This window comes from Mixophyes fleayi, chromosome 2, assembly GCF_038048845.1.
Source record: "Mixophyes fleayi isolate aMixFle1 chromosome 2, aMixFle1.hap1, whole genome shotgun sequence".
In the NCBI taxonomy this organism is placed as follows: Eukaryota; Metazoa; Chordata; class Amphibia; order Anura; family Limnodynastidae; genus Mixophyes; species Mixophyes fleayi.
This window is the reverse complement of record NC_134403.1, coordinates 98685745-98706976: the sequence shown is the minus strand read 5'-3', so window position 1 is coordinate 98706976 and position 21232 is coordinate 98685745. Positions and strand designations below refer to the sequence as shown.

The window sequence follows — 21232 nt, the reverse complement described above, 5'->3', positions numbered from 1 at the left end:
ATGTTTGTCACTAATAATCATCAGTTACTGCACTTCATTGGTTTCACTATTCCTGTGTTTGCTGTGACTGTCATCTGCTTTTTTGTTGTTTATTTTCCCGTCTTCTGACTAATGATCACATGGTTTTATCACATGGGTTGGGCGGTCCAGGTTATGGTGTTAACATTTGGTCACCTTCATTAGTATCTATTTAACATGCTGAGTATATAATTTGTATGCAAGTAGAATAAATCAAATATTTAGTGTACATTTTTTTTATTCTACTATATATTAATACTATATAATGAATTTGTTTTTTGCCACAATTCTTTAAAAGCTTTGAAATACTCAGTGATTTAAGTAGTCTGGAAGATGCAATGGTGAATACCAGGGCTATTTATTAAAGATCAAATAAAACAATGATTTATGGCTGTAGGACGCTGTAGGGGTATGAGCTGAAGGACTAGTTGGGGCTTTTGGTTGGTCTTCCCTCACTCTTAAACCCCCCCCCCCTCCCCCCCTCAGCAGCCGTATTAATCATGAATGGAATTGATTTGTTGGTTCTGTATCACAGAACCGAAGGGGTCCCAGGACAGCTGCTGGATGGTCCAGTCCCTGTGCCTCAGACTCGGGGAGATGTAAGGTGTAGTTGGGGAGTGCAGCTTTAAGAGGAGTGTAGACTGTGCGCAGATTACTGTATATATTACAGTTTAATTTGGTGCATGACGTTTGATTGCATAAAACAGGAAAATTCTTTAAACATGGCACAGTTGATAAATATGTCATTCTTTCTCTGGCCCTTTACCAGACCTTTACTGTATGTTTTCTTAAAGATATCCTCAAGAATGACCAATGAGTGGTATACAGAATGTGAGGTTAATGTGTTACAAAATCTATGAAGTGTTTCTTTAAACATCCCATTACAATAATTGGACAGTTGTAGATTCATGGACTCTTAGAAGTCTTTGCCAAAACACTTCTCTTACTGTTGACATCTTAAGCTAATAATATTTGAATTAAAATAAAACATTGCTGTCCAAGATCCTAGGTCTTATAAAACGGTCCTTTTAATCATAAAATGTTAACCGACACTGCTTGTACCACTCCTGTTTATAGAGGAGACCCACAACACAAATTCTCACACTAATGTCTCCCATGACCTACTCATCTGTCTTGTTTGCCCAAACAGCCCTGCTTATCACATGCGAGATATGGTTAAATGAAAACTTGAAAGGGGTAAATATTGAAAGCTTTGTTTTCCCACACTGACAGTTACAGCCTAGCACCCTACATTCCTAAACATCGTCTGTAGACCACAGTACTTCTCATGTCCGCTCCTTGTATGTTTTGATCCTCTAACTGTAATGACTTCAAGAGTTCTTCCATCCTACATACTCCTTCCATCAAGAGTGTAATTGTCGGTTCAAACTCTTGTCTAGGTCTTCTGCTTAAACACCTGCAAATCTCCTTTCAGGAAAGAACTGATGTGCGCACTTTATCATGTCCCATCTTGTTGCTAAGGATACAGGGATTATTCCGCCTCTTGTCTGCTTGGTGTCTCTGCCTGGTAACATAGATTATGTATAGCACTTCATTAGTGCTGAAAGTTTATTCAGTTCAGACTTTTATTAGCTAAAGTTGTTGTGCAACCCGTATTAAATATCATTGCAAGTCCAATTATAGTTCTCTGTTACGCGGTGTGTGTATGTGAGTGTATATGTGTGTGTATAGATATAGATAGATAGATATTATACATATACATACACACACACACACACACACACACACACACACACACACACACACACACACACACACACACATTAAATCTGTTTGTGAGAGGGGCAGGCAGTAAAGTGAAATAAGGCTCACATACAGTAATTAACAGACCTTGAGTTACTGAGACCAGTGTGAACAGACCTTGATGTTACTGTAGTCATCTAACATATTTAGGATTCGCTGTGCAGACTGCCCTTCAGTCTTAGCCCAGCCCTGAGAACGCTGTGAAGGCCTTATGAAGAAAGCTAGAAACTCGACAAGCATTTAAAAGAAGTTTTTGTTAAAATGTGTATATATAGAATGGGATTTCTTATTTTCAGTTTATTTTCATCTCCGATTTCAAGCATTTTCCTACAAGTATCTGGCCAAAAGCTTTATTTTCTATATAGTGCAGTGGTGAGCAACTATTTATTTATAATGTGTCCAAGGTTTACTGACAGCTTGCTATCCTAGGCTGATGAGGAAAAAGAATATGCCACACTTATAATTTTGTTTTTAAGCTATTTATTATCTATTTAAATTGGTAATACAACAACATAATGTGTATGATAAATATATATAGCTTACGTGTGACGGTGGAACTGACCGCCTTTAGTGCTTCAGACATGTTCTTCATTAATTTACCATTCTCTCTGACCAAAATTTTCAGTTTGATCCCCCTTGCACTCGCCAGATAATACACTTTGTGTATGAAGTACTAAAGCGCCAATTCAGTTCTGTTCACTCCAAAAATTCCCAATAAAAAAATATATGAACCACAAAAATGATGTTGAACAGGGCAGTTGTAATTAAGATAAGACCTAGTTCAGCAAACACCCACACCCCACATAGTAAATAGGGGGAACCCTTTTCTTCCCCAGGGATCCAATCTGTTACTTAAAGCCAGGAGTCAGATCACACCTTGCTCATTTTCCCTGCAGCAAACAGCTGAGTCCCACCATCCAATAGCTCTTGTCACATATGCACTTGTGCTTAACCTGAATCTAGCTATGCTGTCCTATCCCATATATTGACCGTGCATCAAGCACTGTTTGATCAGTGGTGTTTACCGCTGCATAATAGGATTTTTGCAGGAATATGGTGAGTGACAGGCAGGTATTATTAAATGGCTGCTTGTGTTTCTACGCTTTTGGAAAACAGACACAAAACACAATTTTCCTGTTATGGTCTAGCGGCCACTTCCTAATGTTGGAGTACATTTACGTGATTTGTTACCAGTGTTATAAAAAAGATCTTGTAAAGACGTTTGTAATTAAAACAATTTAAAATTATTATAATACTATCTGTTGATGTGAAGCTATCAGCAGAATTTGAAGGAAACTGATTTATGTTCTCCAAGATTTATTTTCAGAAACTTCCTTTTTTTTTTTCCTTTTTAATATATATTTTGGTCAGCTTTTTTGGTCTTGAGTTTCTTTGTGTCTCGTTGTGTGCCTCATCATATGGTACTTGTGTAATACATTACTGGGAATTTATAGATTACTTGTGTTGAAGTCATTTGTCAAATGAATGTTTAACGTAATTGAAGATAGAAACTTGCTAGCGTCTTTTCTGCTGATCATTTGTGCTGCGTCCTAATTGTGACGTTCTGCTACCTCCAATAGCCAAGTAGGGTAAGACGCTTGCATTGCTAGGTCTGCGTGGCCACCTGTTTTTAATTGACTGTATTTTACACAACAGCACTGGTATTTGTGTTTTTTAAAGTTTCAGAGATTCAAAGCTGTTGAAGAATCAGACATTTCCCATGCTAGTGAGAACTGCTCTGTCTCTTGGCAACCGTATAGTGATCATATCACCACATCCCAAAGCATCGGAGGTGTTTGCTCTCTTTTTTTTTGGAATGTAATGTTAATACTTTACTATGCAGTAACATATCATTATTTTTAGAACACAATTTAAGTTTTCAGTTTGTGGTCCCTTATCCTGCCTTAACACAAAGAGACACTTATAATCCTCATATCTGACAGTGCCAAACTGCAGAATATTGTTTATAAACAGCATCACTGAGATGGAGGTATTATGCTTTGGGGCAACCCCTACCCCTATCCCCTATGTCTCCTGGCTGCCGCTGTCAGGTACTGCAGTGGGACCAAGAACCAAATTGAAACACTGCAATTAAATGCTGTTTCTGGAGTCAAAGTACTGAATTGTAGAATAGTGGAGATAAAATTAAAAACTAAAGTTTAAATAAACCCTCAACATTCCGGCAAAAGCTTTAACTATTTGTTTTTGGGTTATTTTAGTTTCCCTATCCTTTGGTGTCCCCCCCCCCCCCCCCAAATACCCCTTCCTTTTTACCTCCCATTTTCCCATGACGTCTTTCACATCAGTCAACGACCAACTCTTACTGACCCTCCTTGATCTGCTCTCTTATAACTTATCTAGCAACGCTGCACTTCCTACATGTAATCTGACTGGTTACATTTCTTTCCTTTAATGTTCAGGGCCTAAACTACCCGAACAAACATAGGACGGCCTTTTAATCTTTCCGCAAACAAAACGTCATGGCTCGCCAAGAGACACATTTTTAGCCATTGTCCTACCTGCTATACCGCTAACGATCCCCTTAAACATAACTTAATTGGCACACTCTGCTCTTTCACACGTCCATCCAAAAATTAAAACACAAATGGTAGGTATCTTATTGTTGTTGGATCTATTGATGATAAATTGGTTGCTTCCATTCTAGACAGAGCCTGCTCTTGAAATCAATGGGATAGCCTGATAATTTTATACAGACTATTACTAAGCCGATACACTACCTCGTTATTTTTACAAATTACAAACAATTCAATTGAGACACTGGATCTCTACCTTATACCGTAATCCCCCCCCCCACCCCAACATCTTCCTAATGTTAATGAGGAGTAATGATAGAGCGAGTATAACATTTTGGTATAAATATAGAATGTCTGTGGATGACCCACAGAAGTCACAGGTTCAATTGAAATGGGAAACGGACCTCCATTGATGATTATTCTTTGTTGTGTGGGAGCATTTATTCCAGAATTCTTATTGTATGTCCTGGTGCTTCCACCATTCGTAAAAGCTTGTAAAGCTACTCCACAACTTATATTTCACCCCGGTAAAGTTACAAAAGATATGGTCTTCCCACTCTAGGTTTAGTTGGAGACAATGTAATATGGCTGGTGATCTACTTCATATTTTCTGTTCTTGTCCGATTTGTAGAAAACCTATGGAATGAAGTTTTCACTTTGGCCAGTGAAGTGATTAACATCTCTGTTTGTGTGTGTTAGGGAATTTAGACTGTAAGCCCCAATGGGGCAGGAACTGATGTGAGTGAGTGCTCTGTACAGCGGTGCGGAATTAGTAGCGTCATATAAATAGCTGATGATGTTTCCTCCGTCGCCCGAACTGGCACTTCTGCACATGTTTTGGGACATATTTTAATAGCAACTAGGGAAACTAATGCCTAACAGTGGAAACACCCACTGCAGCCTCCTTACCCTTATTTGAATGGTTTAGTTGGCATGTCGCAGATCTCGGTCTACCATCCTGCAGTCCCCATTACATACATCTGTTTATATGATTCACCTTGACCCTCTCAAGCTTAAATCCCTACTAGATTTGGATGGTCAGAAAGCTTTTTTAGATTACTTTAGGTTACTTTTTCTTTATGAAATGTTTTGTCTTCGTTTTCTTCTGTTCCTTTTTTTTTCTCATCCCTCATCCCATATCTTGATTTCTGTATCCCCATTGCTTTGCTAAATGTTTCAATAAAAATATTGGGGGGGGGGGGGGATAACCAAAAATATGAACTTTGAACCTTTTTAATTCCCTTATGCCTTCATTATAAAACACATGGTAGATGTTTCCACCCCTTATTTAACTACTTGCATCCATGTATTAAAGTAATTTTATTGTTTTCCAGTAAGAATTGTTTAAGCGATTTCTTGTGTTTCCAAAGCACAAACAATTTATTTAGCAGATGCAAAAGTTTTAGCAATTCAATACATAATTATAATACAGTCCAGCCCATACCAAAAGATACATACATACATACCGCTGCGCACTCTACTGGATCCAGCTAGAACAGTATGACTCCTGAATACTGTGGTCAGAGAATGACTGGCTAGCTGGTCCCAGGAAGCTTGTATAAATACACTCAGTGTTACAGAGAAAACAATACAGATGACGTGGCTTGCTTCTAAAGGTCCAGACTTCAGAAGGGTCCAGTGTAAACAGGTCATAGGCCAGTTCAAACAACCCCCTCCAAGAGTGAGGGTCAACATTCCTGATGATTCTCCCGTCCAGAAACCAGTTTGAGCTAGTCTATTCACAATACACAGTCAGTTAAATTTTAAACATTTATTCCCTAACATCGCTAACTAGAGTATGCAATGTGCGATCTCTTCGGCGAATGAACTGGACAACTGCTGATGAATAGGGGATTAAAATGATACTAAACATGATATACTTCATGCAACCTTAACCTTTAAATATCACTAAAGTGTACATATAACCTTAAAATATATATTTATATAACCATAAACTAAATACCATCTTGTCATAAATCACTGGGGAATGGAACCATTATAATATGAAATATATAAATAACTAAATGTGAGAGTGTGTGCGTGCGTATTTTACCACGTGATCACGCCATGCCACGTGTTACGTGGCATACTGATCGCAATCGCACGGTAAAACAATATTAACCAATATATGTTCGTTCATCCAATTATACGACTTCGACACATGTCTACTGCTTTCTAGATTAAAAGGCTCTTCATAGTTCCTTTTATTGACGGGGATATAGTTGGCATATGCTAAAGTCCTATATATGCTGTTCAGAAGAGATTTGTGGATTAATTATGCCATATTTGTTGTTCATTGCATTTTTTACTGCCCAAATATTGTCATATTTTTTAACAGTACCCAAATCTCTCCATCACGCTGAATTCTACTATATGTTTGCATGTCATTAATTTAATCCATTTTAAGTGACTATACTTAAGTAAGTGACCGTTCTACTCCTTTAGGTATCTGGTATGACTTTTTACAGGTTAATTTTTTTTCTCTATTTCTCATTATCTATTTGCCTATGGGCTACCTGCAAGAAACAAGCATACATAGGCATTTTCACAATCATTTATTTTATTGTTTCCCTTTTGCACAATTATAGTTATTGGCTTTTGTTTACTTTATTATTTAATACTTTTTGTGTTCATTTTTATTATAGCAATTTCTGGCAGATTGTTCAGGATCTAGATTACCCTTTGTAAGTTGGTGATAGATTTTTTTGTGAATCTGCACCTCACTCTGATACTCTGTATTTGTTTTCTTTTAGTAGAAATCTTTGTTGTTTTATTAACCTTTTTATCTACTTACAATGTTTAGAATAAGCATAGTCACAAAGCTGTGTGGAGTCTGAGAGCATACTTGCATCACCATACAGTCATGTGAGTACGCCTCTCCTCGCCTTTGTGGCGTTTTCTATATTATGATTTCATAGCACATCACAAAACCCTGACAATCCCTTTACCACTGGGGTTAGGATACCCATTCAGTGAGGATTTACTACGGATACACACTAGATCTTCATGTGCATTGCCTTTCTTTCAAGTATTAACTGAACCAGACTTTCCAGTCAAAAGATCTATTTAGGTTTACTGCAAAGTGTCAACTGTGAGACAAAACAACCTTTGTAGCAACATTTCATGCACTGGCTAAGTGCCTCATTGCTTGAAATACACTCCCATTGCCCCCAAGGTAAGTTTGCAAATATGTTCAAATAATTTTTCTCAGTTGTGAAATAAGTATTTGCATCTGCCAAATGTCTGAGGTTTAGAGAAATAGTAGACTTTAACATGTATATTCGAATACATAGAACAAATATTTAAGGTAACAATTTTTTTTTCTTTGTAATTGAATGTGGATATAAACTGGCTTAGGAAAGCAATGTACGTTTTTTATAAATGTTCTGTACAGATTGATTGTTGGATTAACAAATGTACATGCTCTACCCAAAGGTTAATACCACTCCACTTACTCTAAAATACATTTATTAATCCTATATATAATTATTTGTAAGTATGGGATCTCTTATCCACAAATCAAAAAGAGGGGAAGTTCATTGTTGGTGTGCAATCTATCTAACATTTTCACAGCATAATTTGGAATGGAAACACCCAGGGATGGGTTGTTTGAAACGGCAGTTTGTTTTTTTTTGTGTTTTTTTTTATGAGAACATCAAGCATAATCAGAAAGGTAAAGGTAACAAAGTTTAAAAGAGCAATGAATAACAGTAAACAACAGTAAAAACAATTGTGCACTTGTCTGTGTGTGTTAGGGAATTTAGACTGTAAGCTCCAATGGGGCAGGGACTGATGTGGATGACAATTTATTCTCTATTATAATTAATATAATTTCATATTCTAGAACAATATGAGTTACTTTGTCCTTCAACCCATTGTCTTCTAGCTCTGGGATGCACCTCTTTGGGTCTATGGGGTGTGGGGTGGAAGTGTGAGTAAATATCCCACTGGGCTTTACTTCTTAGCAAGGCTGCAGTGGATTGTCAGGGTAAGGACTTGTGTTGTAGAAGTGACGGACATGTGTCTGTTACTAGCATTTGGAGCTTGCTGTAGGCTCCAGTGATGTGTTCACCGGAGATATAATGACTTTGCATAATACAAGATGTGTTTCAAATAATGGAAAGATAGCAAATGCTAGTAACGGCAGTAGTGAAACAATGGTGTCTAATGTCATGATAAATACATTTTTACTAGCTTTTCAGTATGGCAGAAAAAAGTGTCGCACATCGGTGGGTCCGAGGCCTTAAGCTGTACTGTGTATTTTATCATCATGCTTCAAACAGGTAAATGTCAGCAATCTGTGGCTGTGCTTCAGTCCAGACTGTGCTGTGCAAAGGTGTGTTTTCTTATAATACTAGTTCAACCAGCAACTGACTATTGACATTAAACAAGTGAACATGTCTGTGCGGTATTTCCCCTGTCCTTAGCTACCCCACAGCTGAGCTCCGTCTGTACTAGCTGTTTGAAGAGCCCTACGTTTTATTAATGATCTTAAGCACGGAGGGTGCACTTGGGGAATACAGTGAGCTTTATGTCTTTGTTTGGGTAGAAGTTTGCATGGGAGCTTTCCATTATGTTTCATGATTATGCTATGTGAGTGGTGTGCGAAACCCAGCTCCCCACTGCTCCATCACTTATGTGAGCAGTATAAATGTTATGACACACTCCTATTTCAGCTAATTATAAGCACTGCTTTCTGCTCTGTTTTTAATCACAATGAAGAATAAAATCACTGTGACAGAATTGGCATTTACATATTTGCTGTGTGAGCTGCGTGATGTCCTGTGTCAGTGAAGTATTACGGGTGTAGCTGCTCACTTCAGGGCGGTGGACGCTGCGCTCTTCTTTGTGCTATTCTTCCTCAGCTTAAATTTTCCAACCTTTTTTAGTTATATTTTATTTTGCTCGTAATCAAATTGCAGGAAAATGTATAAGACGGCATGAGCAAATGCCAGGGAAAGTACAGCGAGTCGAGCACCGTGGTCTGTGTGGCTCATTTTAGTGACTCACCTGTTTGTTTTGTTCTTGTGGTATTTGTTAGTCATTGTAGCTTTCATTTGTCTCGCCCCTAGTTGTACTTTGCTATGGAATATGTTTATGCTATAGAAATAAATAATAAGCTTGGGGTTCTCATATGCTATAGAGCAACACTCACTGGAAGAATAAAATTACTGGTGTCTTTTTGTGGTGGTGGTTGTTGTTGTTGTTGTTGTTGTTGTTGTTAAGAATCCATACTTGTATTTCATCTTCTGGAAATACTTTACCATTCATTTATATTTTATTTCATTAACAATTGTGGATAACAGTGGAGAGTGAGTTTTAAATTGGACGGCTGTTTTTGTACTTAAGGGTCATTCTCCTAACCCAAGACATATATGGTAAATAATAGGATTAGGTTTTACACTTGCAGTGTGATTTGGTTGTGGGTCATTTAATTTCTTTGCATTAAGAGAACTCTTAATTCCAGATCATTTTGTTTGTTTTTATAGGTCATGTTTCGCAGCCCGACGCGCACATTTACACCTAGGTGCATGTAACAGTTGTTTAAAACCTGTGAGTGATTATGCCACATCAGGGTTTTTTAATTGAAGGTTACAGAAATTCTAAGGGGGAAATTAAATCCCCCCCCCCCTCCGAATTAGTGCAGTGTTAATCTGTTACCGTTATTACGGTAAATTTAACCTGGTTTCCTGCTCGCAGCTCAGGGAGCTGTGAGCAAAATGCTGGTGTTGAATCTACCGTAAAATAATGGTATTTAAGCTCACGATTACCGTAATGATGGTATTTCAGCACACTATTACCGAGCCGCGTTACTTTTTTACAGTAACACGGACAATTAAATCATAGTTGCCTACTCTCCCGGAATGTCCGGGAGACTCCCAAATTTTTGGGAGTTCTCCCGGACTCCCGAGAGAGCAGGTAAAAATCCCGGATCCAGCCGTCTCCGTTGTTGACGATGGGTGGGGGTGGGGCTAAACGCGGCATTGTGGCCCCGCCTGTACTGCGATTGGCCGAAATTGCATACGATAGGGGCAGAGCCTAACGGTGCACCACACGTGGCCACGCACCTTCGGACCCCCTCCTGGACAGCTGTCTTTAAAAGTAGGCAAGTATGAGTTAAATTCCCCCTTAAACTCTGTTACCAGGACTGTGCAGCACTTTTATCATGTTTCTTATTAATAGTTAAGCTTTTTATGTCTGTTGGGCTTAATTTAAATACAAAAGGTTCCATACTTATGAAAAGTTATTTAAGGTAAGGCTGTAAGGGCCTCATACCCACTGGCATCTATTTTGTGTATTTTCAGTGACCGCATACCCAATGCATTAAATGGCAATGGCTGTGATTTCCTGATTATTATTTTTTGGGGGGTTGAGAAATATTCAAGTCTGTTCAAGGAATGGTGTCCTGTTCAGCAACTCAACGTGTAAAATATACTTATGTGCTACTGATGAGCATTTCACAGAGCAGGGCTCCGGTCACTGAATTAGATGGAGCTCTTCTGCCTGTGCTAGTCTCCACATAATTTCCTTTGAGCTTCATTTCCTATACAGTAGATGTATGTGTAATACTTTTGCTCAGGGCCGGACTGGGACTAAAAATCAGCCCTGGCATTTCAAGCTACAGGCCCATCTCTGTTGATGAGCAGGACAAAACTGTGTGCCGCTGCGCCGCCAGGGGCGTGCCCACATTATGTTGGGGGCGTGGTCAACATGGGGCATTGATACATACATTATAAGAAAACATTACATTTATCAGGCCCTCCCTATCATACCACACCCCACCCCAGAAACACATTACAACACCCCCAGCCCACTGCACTTATCTATGCTTCTGATGCTGCTGACATCCAGCAGGGTAGGAACTTCCTGTAGAGTGAGCAGGGAAGCTCTTAGTCTCACAAGATTAATTAATCTCATGAGACTTAAAACTCCTCGGCTTTCTCTGCAGGCTGTGTCCTATCCAGGAACTGGGAGTAGCTATCCGCTCCCTCCTGCTAACCAGAGCTGGATTAAGGCTCGGGGGGCCCTAGGCACTTAAGACAGGGGGACTCCTATGATGTAATATGGTTATTAGACACATTTTCAACAAATACACAGGCAATACTGTGAGCACTACTATTAGGTGCACACAGTTCTGCCTTCACAAGCAGTACAATGTGAAGCAGTACATACCTCCCAACTGTCCTTGTAGTCAGACCAAATCCTGACTAAATGGGACAGTCACCCACCAAATTCAGGACAGTTGGCAGAATGTCCTGGTCTCTCTTACCTGTCTTGTCATTGTCTCCACTTGTGGCCGCTGGTGTCTTTAGATCAGTTGCTGCTTGTCTGGATCCTGAAATGTTGGGGCCCCTATTTGGGAAAAAAAAGATGGTTACATGAAATTTAGAAAACTCCAACCAGCAGCGGTGTTAAATCAATATAACACCCATGTTTTAAAATTAGGCCTTACTCCAGCCCCAACATTAAAATGATAGTATTCACATATGAGAAATACATCTATTTCCCTCCAACTAGCCCTGACATTAAATAGTATATAAATTTAATAAATAGACCTATTTTCCTACAACCAGCCCCAACATTAAATTAATAGTATTCCCATTTAATAAATAAACCACTTTCCCTCCCTGCAAACAACCCCAGCAAGAAATTAAATAGCATTTATATTTAATAAAAATAAACATTTCCCACAACCTTCTCAGGCATTAAATAATTTATCATTTCATTTAATAAATATACCCAATTTTCCCCAAACAGCCCCACATTCACTTAATAGCACACATTAGTCATATACTGTCCCCCACACACATTACAGTCATATACTGTCCCCCCACACACATTATAGTCATATACTGTCCCCCACACACATTATAGTCATATACTGTCCCCCACACACATTAGCCATTTTTTATTTTCCCCCTCCTACAGCCATAGCCCCCCATACAGACATTGTCACACCCCCCCTTCCCCCTGCAGCCATTGTCACCCCCCCCTTCCCCCTGCAGCCATTGTCACCCCCCCCTTCCCCCTGCAGCCATTGTCACACCCCCCCTTCCCCCTGCAGCCATTCACACCCCCCTTCCCCCTGCAGCCATTGTCCCACCCCCCCTTCCCCCTGCAGCCATTGTCACACCCCCCTTCCCCCTGCAGCCATTGTCACACCCCCCTTCCGCCATTGTCACACACGCCCCTCCCCCCTGTAGACATTGTCACTTCCCCCTTCAGCCATTGTCACACCCTCCCCTTCCCCCTGCAGCCATTGTCACACGCACCCTCCCCCTTCCCCCTGCAGCCATTGTCACACATCCCCCACTTCTCCCTGCAGCCATTGTCACACCCCCCCTTCCCCCTGCAGCCATTGTCACACCCTCCCCTTCCCCCTGCAGCCATTGTCACACGCACCCTCCCTCTTCCCCCTGCAGCCATTGTCCCACCCCCCCTTCCCCCTGCAGCCATTGTCACACCCCCCTTCCCCCTGCAGCCATTGTCACACCCCCCTTCCCCCTGCAGCCATTGTCACACCCCCCTTCCCCCTGCAGCCATTGTCACACACGCCCCTCCCCCTGTAGACATTGTCACTTCCCCCTTCAGCCATTGTCACACCCTCCCCTTCCCCCTGCAGCCATTGTCACACGCACCCTCCCCCTTCCCCCTGCAGCCATTGTCGCACCCTCCCCCTTCCCCCTGCAGCCATTGTCACACATCCCTCACTTCTCCCTGCAGCCATTGTCAATCACTTCCTCTGTGTATTTTTACTCATTCCCCTCCCTTGCAGTACCTGTCATTATCCCCCGGACACACCAACTCGCCTCAAGAACCCCGCGAGCTCAACAGACTGACGGCTCCTAGGCGGCTGCGTGACGTCATGACGTCACATCGCGCAGCCACGCAAAAGTTAAAAAAAAGAAAAGAAAAAGCTGCGGGACATGAAGAGCAGGGACCGGACCGGCCCATACAGCCATCGGCCCTTCTGGCAAATGCCAGAAGTGCCAGATGGCCAGTCCGGCCCTGCTTTTGCTGTATAAAACAATATGCATTGATCAGACTTGTTTCTGCATTAATTGTCTGTTATCTCATGGAAGTGCATTTCTGGGAAACTTTCAGAGAGAACAGTGTAAGAGGTGGCTCAGAAGTGCTGTTCAGGCTGCTGTTGCAGGCCTTTCCCCAATAATAAAGGGATGGTATTATCTCGTTCTTGAAGGATTTCAGTCTGCAGACGCTCTTTACCCACAGTTGTAGAATGCAGCATTATGTGATAAATAAACAGTCATAGTTACACTAGGCACTGATCAAGGCAACATAGTATTCAAAAGTTACTCAGTACAAACGGCCATTTTTCATAGCCAGAAACTTGTGTGACTAAAAACCTATATAAACGCTAAATCAGGCTTTGCTTTAGTTACCTATTTCTAGAACACACTTTTATTTATATTCATTCATTTTTCTTTTACTCTGAATATATAAAGCTCAATTCTACCCACGTCGAGCGAGATCATCAGAATCCTCTGCAGCACAATCATTACACATATTTGCGATGCTCAATTTCTGTGGCTGATTCTTGACTCAGACCTTCTCTTCCAACATCCTATCCAGCGTTTTAACTCAGGTGCAGAATGTCTTGTTCATTGCACGCTTGTTGTTGTAAAGTTCATTGCTCTTTCTGGTAACCCCATCCTGTGTACTCGCTGAAGAGCAGGAGACACCAATAATAGAACATGCTGCTGTCTGGTACATCCTGCTCTTATTACGTGTATATACCATGCTCGTACCATAGCGATCAATGATCTATATAATACCAGATGTTCCAATGAAGCGAAGATTAAAAAGCAATTGTTTGTGAGAGGCTTGGAGTCTGTCTCACTGGCATTTTACAGTACAGCGTTTTTCTGTCATATAATGAGGTACAGATCTTGACAAATGATGCTTTCTCTATTAAGATTTTTTAAATCACATTATGTGTAGGAACCAACAAAATAATAAGCACTTGTGCTGAGGCAATGATTCATTCAAACTTTATCCATGTTCTTCCCTAGAGAGGCATTTTAGATGCAAAATTTCAGGCGAAAATATCCATTATGTATGTTAGAGTATCCAGTAATGGCTGTTGCAAATTGTGCTTCATAATTAATGTTCACCATCATTAATCTTTATTTTTTTCAGCTCTGTACTGACCTGCAACAAAGTGCTCAGTTATAGAGTGTGTGTGCGTGTGTGCGTGTACACATACACCCACCCAGTGAGCTAATTGCAGAATTAGTATCCATTCAATGCTGTAGGTGGCTGGCACTCCTAAACCCCTCCATATCACTGCCTCGGGAACACTGGACCACAACAGTGGGAGCGGTGATTCGCAAGAAGATAATGGTTCCAGAGAGACTCCTGTGTCCATCAACAGCTCTCGCACTCTAATCGTCATTTAGTAGCTGACTGGTAGAACTATGACGTCGTTCAGATGCTCCTACCTTGCAGTTCAACCAGCACTGTGGCTAAGTGGTTAGCACTTCTGCCTCACAGCGCTGGGGTTATGAGTTCAATTGCCAACCATGGCCTTATCTGTGTGGAGTTTGTATGTTTTCCCCGTGTTTGCGTGGGTTTCCTCCGGGTGCTCCGGTTTCCTCCCACACTCCAAAAACATACTAGTAGGTTAATTGGCTGCTATCAAAATTGACCCTAGTTTGTCACTCTCTTTCATATTGAATTTAGACTGTAAGCTCCAATGGAGCAGGGACTGATGTGAATGAGTTCTCTGTACAGCGCTGCGGAATTAGTGGCGCTATATAAATAATGATATACCGGTTTTGCAGTTGGTAAACTGGATATACACGTTTGGGGGCCTCTACTGTTAGAATAGTAAGAAGTAGGAGTTTTATTTTTTGCATTGTTACTTCTTTTCATTTTTTGTTTGTTTGATCCTTCACCTCCTTACTGAGAACAAGTTGATTAGTTTAATGAGTCTCAATAAGGCTGTGTACACACCAAAGGGTTTTCAGCCAACTATTGTGCCAATCGCATGATAAACGACCATTCGGTCTGATATCACATTAGTGTATACGCTCCAATGTACGCTCCAACGATGAAGGATTATCATTCCAAAGCTCATCGTATTGTTTGAATTTTTAACCTGACCAAAAATCTCATTTCAACGATGAAACAATGTCATTCTAATTCTACAGTGTGTATGCATTCATGACTAGCAGTGTCCATAGATCTCTATGGAGTGTGCAGAGTCGCAATCTTTTCAGCTGAAGGTTGTGACAAATGAAGATTACAGATCTGAAGTTAATTCTTGTAAAATATATAGTATAAAAAAAATTTGACGAATAGCTATTTCACATCACGTATCTTTTAGGTTTTCAGAAATCGCACAACAAAACATACTAATCAATAATCTCTTTGCTACCTGCATTCATTTCTGATCTCACTCCATGTGCAATCTGTTTGAAATAGTGTAGGATCTAGGTAGACCTTGTTGCTCTATTAAGTTTTGACCACTTGATAAATAAAAGCCCAAATCACACTGGAATTTAGAATGCCATACTTTTCTCACAGAAACTGCAGCACTCTAAAAGAATACCGAGATATGCTCACTCAGCGGAAAATGGAAGTGTATAAGTAGCACCGTTCCCCTGTCACACCACAGTGATTCTGTCAAAGCACTGCATGCAGAATGCCAGTGTTGTCCATGTTATGCCGACTGAGCATTTCTCAACGTATCCACTCTTCAGAAGACTTTGGTTTCCTGCTGAGAAAAGCGCAGCATTCTATGTCCATGTGACCCAGTCATCCTGGCAAGCTGTCATTTATCAGCAAGACTAACCGTTTTAAACTAGGCTTTTCATTTTTTTTTATTTTTTATTATGAAGTAAATCATTTTTATAGATCCTGGAATGCAGGAATAGAACTTTAAATCATAACTAGTCGATCTGTATGTACACTCTTCTATATGCAATAGTTGGAAAGCTTTGTAGTGTAGAGTGCTGTAATGCGCTGCTGTCCAGTCAGACACTGGAGGGATAAGAAGAATGTGTTAATTCCTTTTTGACAATTGTGTTTTTTTTCTGTTTACTTTCCAGACAAGTATCAAAGAAGGATTATTACTGAAGCAAACCAGTTCATTTCAAAGATGGAAAAAACGCTATTTTAAGCTCCGGGGCAGAACCCTTTATTATGCCAAGGATTCAAAGGTAAGAGAATTGACATTTCGTTCTTTTCCAATAAGCAGTGTTTACATGGTTAGAACTTGGCTGTACAATGCCATTACTTTTTTTACAGTTAAATTTCAGCATCTTTTTTCGCAGGAGAATGTTTACTTATATCACAGTATTGGAAACTCAAGCTCTATTTTAATAACCTGACACTAGCAGGTCCCCTACGTTTCCTCCTCTCCAATTTGTCAGATTAATTTAAAGACCATAGTATAGAAAACAGTAGAAAAATCACTTCAATATTATTCTGCAGTCACAATTTGAAGTCTGCTAAATAAGTTCATCATTGTCATCATCATCGTATTCAAAAGCAGTGAATTTTCATAAAATACTGGGCAGACAGCCAGTCGGCATGTGTCCAGGTACAGAAGTACGGCAAAGCTGCGTAAAAATAAACAAATATAGGTATTGCCTTTATAATGTTACTAGTGATAACTATATACTTGATTTGGTTTGTATTTATCTGGTTTGTCTAGACTTGCAATTTTTGTTTTCTTCATAGGCTTATTACTCTGGCCTCTAGCATATAAATGAGTGGGCATGACATTGAAATTGTACCAGTGTTTGTCACCCCCTAAGCAAACAAATGCTATGGTAAAACGCATCCTCAGTCACTACTCCTTTTGGTGTACACTTGTGTGTCTGTTTTGGGATATTTCTCTGTCCGCTTTGAAGATACGTTTATATATAACATATAAATGGTTGTGATTAAAGGGTACCATTGGCGTTGAGGTTAAATGGTGGCTTTTTTGCACTTTTAAGTCTGTAAACAAATACTGCACTGATTCAGCACTTGGGAGCTGTGTAAGATAGAGCAGCTGAATAACATGGTTCTCTGTGGGGCAGTATTTTGAATGTCTGTTAAGCCCCTTAAAATGTGTTCTCGTGTTTAGTAAATGCTGGCGCTATATTTATTAAAGGGAAACTGACCTCAATTTGTATTTGTGTTGTGCAGTAAATTTTAAATATTTTTGACTTTTCTGCTCTATACTTACTATAATTACATTTGTATGACTTCTGTATGTCTGTACATTACTTTATACACAGCAGGTAGATTTGCTCCTCCCTCGAGATCCCCCTTATATATGTGTCTGATAGAAGGTAAAATACTTCTGCCTGTATTTGGGGTTAGCACCAATATAGGAGGAGGTCTTTCAGTGCAAATATTCTAAAATGTATGTACTTATACTTTATTAGCTTAAAATGGGGGTTAGATTGAATTTTCAATAAATAGAGAGAGTGTTAGACACTCTCCCCAACTAATGTAATCCATTCCCACCCATCCACACATTGTCATACACAGCAGATGGGCCATTTATGGCAGCCATGAAAGACAGGTTTGGATTCCAATATGGTAACCCGGTCTTTCAGTTCCTGGACAGCCAAGCTCTATACAAAGTGTATACTGGGCATAGAGAAACCTGTGCTTCCGCATACGTAGCAGGAAATCAGGGTGCAGAAGGCACAGGAGCTGTAAGGAAGATCTGTCTCCAGCCGCCCCCTTCTGTCCGGCTGATAAAAACAATGCAAAAATTGAAAAATGAGATCAGTCTAAATATCTCGGCCTCATAGCTCTGCCATACTTTATAGTATACGTGTTTGTTATTTCTATACCAGGAAACACCAGCTGATAAACCTGACAACTATGGGATTGCTGTAATTGGGTCTCTGTTACTATTAGAAGAATCATGGAACCTGTTTGTTTTTTGTTTTTTTAAATGGCCACTGTATAACGAACACATAGCAAAGACGAAACGTGGCCTGGTCTAGCTTCTATTTAAATCTGCATTGTAAGTGCGTTGTATAGAGTCTGAGATTTGCCTGGAAATTAATTTTCCTGGAAACTGCTATTTTGGTACAATAATTCACAGCACTCCGGTGAGAGAATAACACTTAGCAACTGTCACTTAATGGTACAGCCCGGTATACAAAGGGAATGATCAGCACATAGTTTAACCTAACCCACCACAAAGTAGTAAGGGCCACAAGTTATATCTTTACATATTTATTTATTTTTCTTTCTAGTACGTTTCTATAAAATATTTTTTTTCCTTAATAATTTATTTGAAATTATACCTTAATAGTCGCACTACTGCAGTGATCGGCAACCTGATGCCCTTCACACAAAGTGCGGCCCTCTGACCTTCAAACAGGCCGTACATTGCCCTTAAACTCTGTAGTAAGTTAAAACCGTACCTTTAATCAAAGAAAGAGACCTCTATCTGTAATAACAGATGGGCAGACATTTTAAACAAGTGTTACAAGCTGTAACATACTAATTTGGCAATAAAGCAGTAAGCAGCTGGGAGGAAGGCTCATAATCCTGCACTGGGGCCGCCTATTGCCTCTCACTGCATTATACTGTAATAGCACGCTGCACTGCATTATACTGTAATAGCACGCTGCCCTGCATTATACTGTAATAGCACGCTGCACTGCATTGTACTGTAATAGCACGCTGCACTGCATTGTACTGTAATAGCACGCTGCCCTGCATTGTACTGTAATAGCACGCTGCCCTGCATTATACTGTAATAGCACGCTGCACTTCCACTGCATCCATAGATTGTAAGCTTGCAAACAGGACCCTTTTACCTCTGTCTGTATGTATTACGCAGTATTGTTTTATTACTGTTCGTTCCCAATTGTAAAGCGCTATGGAGTCTGCTGGCGCTATAATAAATAAATGATAGTTATACTGTAATAACATTTGTACTGCGCTTCCACTAGATTATACTGTAATAATACTCTGTACTGCGCTTCCACTGCATTATTTAGTTCTAGTTTTATTATTGCTTGGTGCGTTCAGTAATTATCCCCATACAGCTTAAGGTACACTGCGGCCAGTATGTGTTTCATGATTGGCAATTCCTCCTGGGTACATCTTCTGCTCTGTATGTACTGCTAAAATAACAGCCCAGATTTTGTGTCTAGGGCTAGCAGTAGTTGGGACTTGTCAACACAGTACAGCTATAGCGAAGGCAGGTAATAAATACGTTCAGATATCAAGTGGGAAACCCCTTTAACAAGAGTCCAAGTACTTTGTTTTGCAGGGGTATCTCTTTTAGCTTCTCCAAAACAGTGTTAAAGTGACAGGTTCTCTCTTTATATTGTATGGCATTGACACTTTCTATTTTGATAGATGGTAAAACACCGCTCATGTGTGACATGATCTCCCCCAAGCTATGGTAAATGTTGTACAATGTGATATGATTTATCCTGTAGAATGCTGTGGTTACAAATATACTCTGAGCATTCCAGGTCAGATTGGTCCCAGCGCTGGGAGACATGGAGAAGCCACACATTTTTTCAGCATTTCTTATTTTAGTATCTTTTTCTGCAACTCCTATGGGAAATGTTATTTTGGCAGCACAATTCCAGATTACCACACACAGTACAGGGACATAGTGTTTTTTATTTGAGGCAGAAACCCACACTATTTTTATTCTCCCTGTTTGACGTCAAAGAGCACTGTAGAGCTGAATTTCAGTTTAACTGTTTTCCAATATTAAACCAAATAAGGTAGTTTAAACAGGCTTTTACTATGTGTCTATGCAGAGGGTGTAATCCTTGAAAATGTAAATATTGAGCTGCAGTGTGGTACCATACAAACCCACTAGCTCTGTCATAATATCCTTTTGGATTAGAGAAGCATTTTAAATTGGTCAATTAACACTTGCTAAAAGTACATTTTCTAAATAATCAGCAGAACTAAAACAATTAGGAATTATCCTAAATGTTTCAGTCACTGTCTCAGATAATTAAATCGCACTGGTCTGAGGCTCCTGGCGTTCCTGCCCCCTTCCAAGGGAACATGGCATTTCTATTCCAGGCTCTACCCAATACTTTTTGCCAAGTTGTTTTTATATGTGTTACTATAGACTGTATTCCACAGACATTCTGGTTTTAAGTAAATGGAAGTGGATTTAGACTTCAGATTTTTGTGTTTTGCATTACAAACCATATTCAATGTTTCCATGTATGAGTACAGCACTTGGGGTTTGGAACCGCTAGGCGTTACTTCTGCACCATTCCAGCCCCCTTTATAACTCCTCCATATTTCACTCGGGCAGGAATATGGCTGCCTTGGGAAGTTGGGTTATAAATGATTACCTTTCATTAGACATGCAGTAGTTGTGGGCATAATGAGGACTCTACATGTGTCCTTTTGTCGTAATCTGTTAAATACCTGCTACTACTAGCATTGTATCTCCCTGGCACAGATGGTGGGTATACTAAGTACATAGACATCATATGATGCTTTATGCGTGTCATACAACCTTTATTTCATACTTTATCAGTATTTGTATCATACCCTATCTGGGAGTGGGAATGATCTTGGATCGAAGTGTCTGAGACCTCTTTTTACTGGAACCCTTGGTCTTACATTGACTTAAAACTAAAAACTCAGCCCTGCAACTTTGCGAATATTAAAGTGTAATGGAGTACATGCTCCCCTCTCAATCGCTAACAAATGAGCGTGATCCCATTAATGTTAATGTTTGTCATTAATGCGTTTTAAATTTCCCAAATACTGGTATTGCCCTTTGGGTTACAGGATTTATCATTAAGTTGCAGTTAGTGTTGTTCTCTCATTGGGGTTCTGTGGATTATTGAACCTACATAGCAACTACCAATAGAGAATTACCAATTTGAAGGTGTTACTTTTCAAACCATCTAATTTCAGTTATAGTTGTGAAGACCTGTAAA

General features: G+C 39.9%; 1 protein-coding gene across 5 annotated transcripts in view; it reads left to right on the top strand.

Annotated features, from left to right (window-relative positions):
* Window positions 1–21232, top strand: part of DGKH (diacylglycerol kinase eta) — a 157285-nt gene that overhangs the window by 56911 nt on the left and 79142 nt on the right. For all 5 annotated transcript variants that reach the window (XM_075199767.1, XM_075199766.1, XM_075199768.1 and 2 more), the window contains one exon: window positions 16391–16501. In XM_075199767.1, the coding sequence (XP_075055868.1) occupies window positions 16391–16501 (111 nt within the window). The remainder of the gene's footprint in view (window positions 1–16390; window positions 16502–21232) is intronic.